The sequence below is a fragment of the Bidens hawaiensis genome, unplaced genomic scaffold (assembly GCF_021521415.1).
Source record: "Bidens hawaiensis isolate Kalapana, Puna unplaced genomic scaffold, B.hawaiensis_p1.1 tig00053325_1, whole genome shotgun sequence".
NCBI classification, from domain to species: domain Eukaryota; kingdom Viridiplantae; phylum Streptophyta; class Magnoliopsida; order Asterales; family Asteraceae; genus Bidens; species Bidens hawaiensis.
Window position 1 is genome coordinate 24,070 of NW_027506256.1, and position 2,992 is coordinate 27,061.

General features: G+C 36.2%; 1 protein-coding gene across 1 annotated transcript; it reads right to left on the reverse strand.

Moving 5' to 3' along the window:
* Positions 1–265: 265 nt before the first annotated feature.
* Positions 266–2,336, reverse strand: LOC143617266 (eugenol synthase 1-like). Its single transcript, XM_077089881.1, has 5 exons — positions 2,096–2,336; positions 1,787–1,921; positions 940–1,177; positions 666–869; positions 266–564 (listed from the first exon to the last, which is right to left on the reverse strand). The coding sequence occupies exons 1-5, from the start codon at positions 2,276–2,278 to the stop codon at positions 398–400; spliced, it is 927 nt and encodes a 308-aa protein (XP_076945996.1). The 5' UTR covers positions 2,279–2,336; the 3' UTR covers positions 266–397.
* Positions 2,337–2,992: the final 656 nt, after the last annotated feature.

The following is a 2,992-nucleotide window of genomic DNA, read 5'->3' on the forward strand; positions in this document are numbered from 1 at the left end:
TAGATCTCAAAGTTACAAACTAATACTTTTAAAAAAAATGTCATACTTTCATATAGTATAACTACCTATTAACAGTTTTAAGAATAAATATGAAAAACTATAATAATTAAAGTCTTTCAAGTGAAAAGGATATTTCCTTTAATAGCTACGATACTGAAAAGGGTATGGAATGTAGGGACATGGACACATGGATGTTACCATTATCGATGGTGGTTATAATGGTGGTAATAGTGATAGCATAGACATTCACAAACACAACTCTTTGTTTAAAATTTATTCTTGAAAATTTTAAAATTTAGCAACACCAATAAAAAGTTGTAGCAAGTAGAAACCATCCACAAAAAAAACACACTCATACATAGTTGTTACTTATACTCGCTTCATTGCGCCACCATGGTTACACGAAACGGTTAAGATACTCATCGACTGTAGTGTATTTCACGTCAGGATAAAGCTCGGATGCTTCCACCCCGAATGATGGCTCGATCTCAAAGTAAGTTTGGTCTCCCTTCACAAAGATCGAATGAGAGATTGACAACACCACATTCAGTGGTACCGGAGATTCTACAACACAACAAACAAACAAATTGTTAAAACTAACACTTGCAAATTAATAAACAAGTGGGTATGATAATAACCGATAAGGTAACAAATTTTATTATTACCTTGTATGGTCTTCACAACTTCCTCTTCAGAAAGATAAACCTTCTCCAATGTTTTCCCAATCTTTTTCTCCCACAATGCCACCAATTCGTTAAACGAGTAAATGTTACTAGGAGGCTTAATGTACACAATCTTGTTCAGAGTTCTTGGATCATCCACAGTTTTGATGGTGTAAGTTCCAATATCATGTTCATCATTGAAAACAACTGTGACATATAGCTATAGATTATTAGAAATTGCAGAATTATAGTTTGAAAGTATAACTTTTGTTCATACCTTTCACGTTTCCATCGCCTAAGATCACTACCTTGTCCCTCGGTGGAGCCGTGACATTTGCTTGTGCCAGTGTTGGAAGGAAATAACCGGCAAAACAGTTTGAGGAAACGTAGGTGTGAGGGATATTTTCAGCTTCAATGGCTCTGCGAATCTGAGCCTTGATTGCGAAAGCTGTTTTTGCCGGCTCCACGGCGTTAGTACGATCCACATCGTTTCCGAACTCCGATGGATAGAATTTCTGTAAATATAAGAATACATAACAGAAGATAAGTGGTTGCTATGATGAATTGGATGAACACTGGAATGGCAATAAATCTCAACACATTTAGGACGGTAATATATGTCCCATTAGGGTAATGAACGGGTTTGGGATCACATTTGAAAGTTTTCACCGGTTTGGATTTGTAATATGTCTGATCACCCAAATAGTATACCTTAAAAATTATAATTTATTTTTTGATGGAATTGTTTTTCTTCTCTTTCTAATTTTTGGGTAGTATTGTTGTAATTTACAACATTTTAGTTACTTGTCCGATATAATTGACAAGTTACAATTTGTAAACAGCCGATTGATATCCGACGGGATTCCGGTAGGGTGTGTCCAACAGGTGTTTTTAATAAAATAGCAGGTATACCCGATGCCCTCCAAAATCCCAATGGGTCTAGGATGGGCTTTACAACCAACCTAGTATGGGTTTGAGAATGCTTAAATCCTTCCAAAAACCCGACCAATTGTGATCCCAGATGAACAAACTCCTACCCCAAAATTCGATAATCGAACTTAACAAAGGTGAATTCCTGGCGAACAATTAAACCTAACTTTGATTCGTAAACCAATTAACCATACCTTGACGTTACCAGCTTCTTTGATAGCCGCAATGATTTTACCTTGATCGCCAAGTTGTACATGGCCTACGGTCGAGATCACAACATCTACCTGCTTTATCGCCTTTACGAGACTCTCATGATCATACAAATCACCCTAACCAAAACACACACACATAAAAATTGAAATAAAAAACATTTCTACATAACAAGGTTTTGTAATCAAAAAGTGGCTAGCAGTGCGTGCAGCTTGTTGTCGTTTGCCTTGTATTTTGATGTAAAGTATATGTTTACTTAATATAAAAACTAATACATAAAAAGTAGTACTAACAGTGACTAGAATAACGCCAGATTGCTTAAAGGAGTCGATCAAATCGGACTTGGAAGCATCAGAGAGCGTGGATTCCCTGACTAGGAGGTACGTAGGGTGACCGGCCTTCGCGCTAGCCTCGACGATGAATTTACCGATGTAACCGGTGCCTCCGATGATCAAAATCTTACTCTTGTCGGCCATTTTGTTGCTAAGATGGTGAGTTTTGGGTTGTTATGAGTTGGTTGAATATAGAGTGTCGTAACAACTTTGCAAGTGGCATTCATTTATAGATGGTTCTTTTGCCAATTGGTAATTACCATTATTTTCCCTTTTTTGGATTGTACCTATAATATATGTCCAGATTCATTATTGGTTTTTCAGTGGGCATTTTGTTTTTCAATTTCTTCTATAAGATGGTATTTAGGGCTTTCCAAACTGCTCGCCGCTCGTTCGCCGTTTGCTCGAAAATTGCTTGAAAAATGCTCGTTCGATTTCGGCTCGGTTTGGAAGTGAGCCGTTCGGCTCGGTTCGGTTTAAAAGCAATCCAAACACGAGCAAAGCCTCGCTCGGTTTGGTTCGGTTCGTTTTGCTCGAATTATTTTTTATTTGTTAGTTTTATATATAAACTTTATGTATATATATAAAATATACTATTTTTTTTAAGTTTTTAAAACTTCCCTCTTTTGTGTTGAATTCAAAGTTTATATTTAACCATAGCCGCTCGTTTTATATATGTTTTGTTGTTAACTTTGAGTTTTATACATTCTAAAGGTGAAAGTTTAGAAAATTTAGAGTTGAAAGTCTTGAATTAATTATATTTGAAGTTTAAAAATTTACAATTGGATACTTTGTACGAAATCAAGCAAAACCAAACCGAACCAAGCCGCTCGGTTTCAAAACCAAACCAAGTTCAAG

Excerpts from the sequence above, each read along its gene's own strand:
- LOC143617266 (XM_077089881.1), bottom strand. The coding sequence starts at position 2,278 with ATGGCCGACAAGAGTAAGATTTTGATCATCGGAGGCACCGGTTACATC. Across the intron at positions 1,922-2,095 it reads CTGGCGTTATTCTAGTCACT|GGTGATTTGTATGATCATGA; the intron begins GTTAGTACTACT and ends TGTTTTGGTTAG. Across the intron at positions 565-665 it reads AGTTGTGAAGACCATACAAG|AATCTCCGGTACCACTGAAT; the intron begins GTAATAATAAAA and ends GTTGTGTTGTAG.